Below are 2063 nucleotides of genomic sequence, written 5' to 3'. Positions count from 1 at the left end.
GGAAGGAAGGAAGGAAGGAAGGAAGGAAGGAAGGAAGGAAGGAAGGAAGGAAGGAAGGAAGGAAGGAAGGAAAGAGGGCTGGAGAGATGGCTCAGCAGTTAAGAGCACTGACTTCCCTTCCAGAGGTCCTGAGTTCAATTCCTAGCAACTGCATGGTGGCGTACAAACATCTGTAATGGGATCTGATGCCCTCTTGTGGTGTGTCTGAAGACAGCTACATTGTACTTACACATAATGAATAAATAAATCTTTAAAAAAAATTAAAAAGGAAGGAAGGAAGGAAACAACTACCAAAGGGAAGAGAAAAGAAGACAGACAGACAGACAGACAAGACTAAGGATAATAATTAGTCCAGTCTGGGATATTGAATATGTATCAAGTGTGGGTTAGAAACACAAAGGCACATTTACAACAACACACTTGTCCTGGGAAGAGTCAGAGAGGATGCAGTAGGGTTAGACTTGCTCAAAATCCATTTTATACATGTATAAAATTCTCAAATTATAAAACTAAAAACTACTTTTAAAGACCACGATAAACTTACTTTAGTGAAGACCATCAATTGTTGGAATGTGAAAAGAGACGGTGAAGACACCTTTGTCCAGGCTAATGCTGCATCTTGTTTTAAGGACTCAGTTTTGGATGTTTACAGCTGAGGACTATTTGTGAACTACCTCCCTGAGCCTGGGAAGCACACAAAACTCCAGAGTGCTCTTTAAAGGGAGGTAGAGAACAGGAATGAGCAAACCGTAGCTTCATTTCTTACTGTGTTTCTCCTTCTATTTCCCAAAGCAATGATGAATGCATCCTGGTGATTATGAGAATGTCAGTGGTACACCCATATATCAACAAGCATGGTGAAAAGTCACACTACTGCGATTCTGTTGGAAGGACAACAACAAAACCCAACGACAACAAATGAATGGCTTCGTCATCCAAAGCCGACTCTCTTCACTTGCTTAAGGAAAGATGATGTACCTTGGAAAGTGGCTTTCCCTGGTGGCAGTTGATCCCGCCAATGTAGACCATGTTGGGCATCACAGGTCTGGGGAACTCCAACACAAAGTCAGTGCGAAACATCCAAATGGACACTGAGCTGAAGAGGTCTGTCATAGTCACTGGGGTCTGCAGAACTTCAGAGGCAATTCCTATAGCAGTTTTGAAAAAGTAGGGGCAAAATGCACGTTCCTTCATGTAGGAGAGATGGTTCCACACTCTCTCCTTGAAAGTCATGGTGTCTGTGAATTTTGAGAGAATTCTGGGGACATAAGAAGGAGGACTTGGGCACTGGGCACCCTCATCAAGATAGTGACAAAATATCCCGCCACTGAAGACCACAGACGGGAGAGAAAAGTACTTGGCTACAGTTAAGCCGCACACATCGAAAGGATCCAGAAACACAGCATCAAAAGATCTCTGCTTCAAGTACTCCACTAACTTCTTGTCGTTAAACAAACTCCTACAGTGTGAAAACAGTACTTCGAAGAAACCTTTGTCTGAATGCTTCAGTAGTGAGAACATTCCCACTTCTCGATTTTTCCATTGCTTGTGAGCAAAACAATTGAAGTGGTGGTTTAAATCTTCCAGAGTGTAAGAAACAGAGTAGGTTCTCACTGTAAAATTCTGTGATTTCCCCAGGTGCCAACTCACCTCTGGGATGACTACCACAACCTCATGCCCTCTGTGGCTCAATTGCTCCACAATCATCTTCATGGAGAACCAGTGGCTCCCATCCATGGGCACCACCAGCAGCCTGCCTGCCTGGGCCAAGCCAAAGGCCAACAGCAGGCACACACGGAGAGGAAGAGAGGCTGGAAAAACTGCAGGAGCCATGGGAGAAGCACAGTCCAGGAGAATACATGGGCTGGGACTGTATGTTCTTCTAATTTGGGAAGAGGAAAGCTTGTGGAATCTAGAAAGCCTCCCCCCAGAGGAGGGCGTGGACTCACCTTCATTAAGAAAGTACACTCCCATTCAGGTGACAGCAGATGCTGGCAAGGATGTGGGGAAAGAGGAACACTCCTCCATTGTTGGTGGGATTGCAAGCTTGTACAACCACTCTG

The 2063-nt window shown here is 44.8% G+C and overlaps 1 protein-coding gene across 1 annotated transcript in view; it reads right to left on the bottom strand.

Moving 5' to 3' along the window:
- LOC110288988 (UDP-glucuronosyltransferase 1-8-like) overlaps window positions 1-2030 on the bottom strand; it is a 7876-nt gene extending 5846 nt beyond the window's left edge. Inside the window, exon 1 of the mRNA XM_021155204.2 lies at window positions 545-2030. Within this exon, the coding sequence (XP_021010863.1) occupies window positions 952-1974 (1023 nt within the window). The 5' untranslated portion in view covers window positions 1975-2030 and the 3' untranslated portion in view covers window positions 545-951. The remainder of the gene's footprint in view (window positions 1-544) is intronic.
- Between the last annotated feature and the right edge of the window lie 33 nt (window positions 2031-2063).

Source organism: Mus caroli, unplaced genomic scaffold (genome assembly GCF_900094665.2).
Source record: "Mus caroli unplaced genomic scaffold, CAROLI_EIJ_v1.1 scaffold_10088_1, whole genome shotgun sequence".
Classification (NCBI taxonomy): domain Eukaryota; kingdom Metazoa; phylum Chordata; class Mammalia; order Rodentia; family Muridae; genus Mus; species Mus caroli.
The sequence above is the reverse complement of the archived record's forward strand: the minus strand, read 5'-3'. Positions and strand labels throughout refer to the sequence as shown.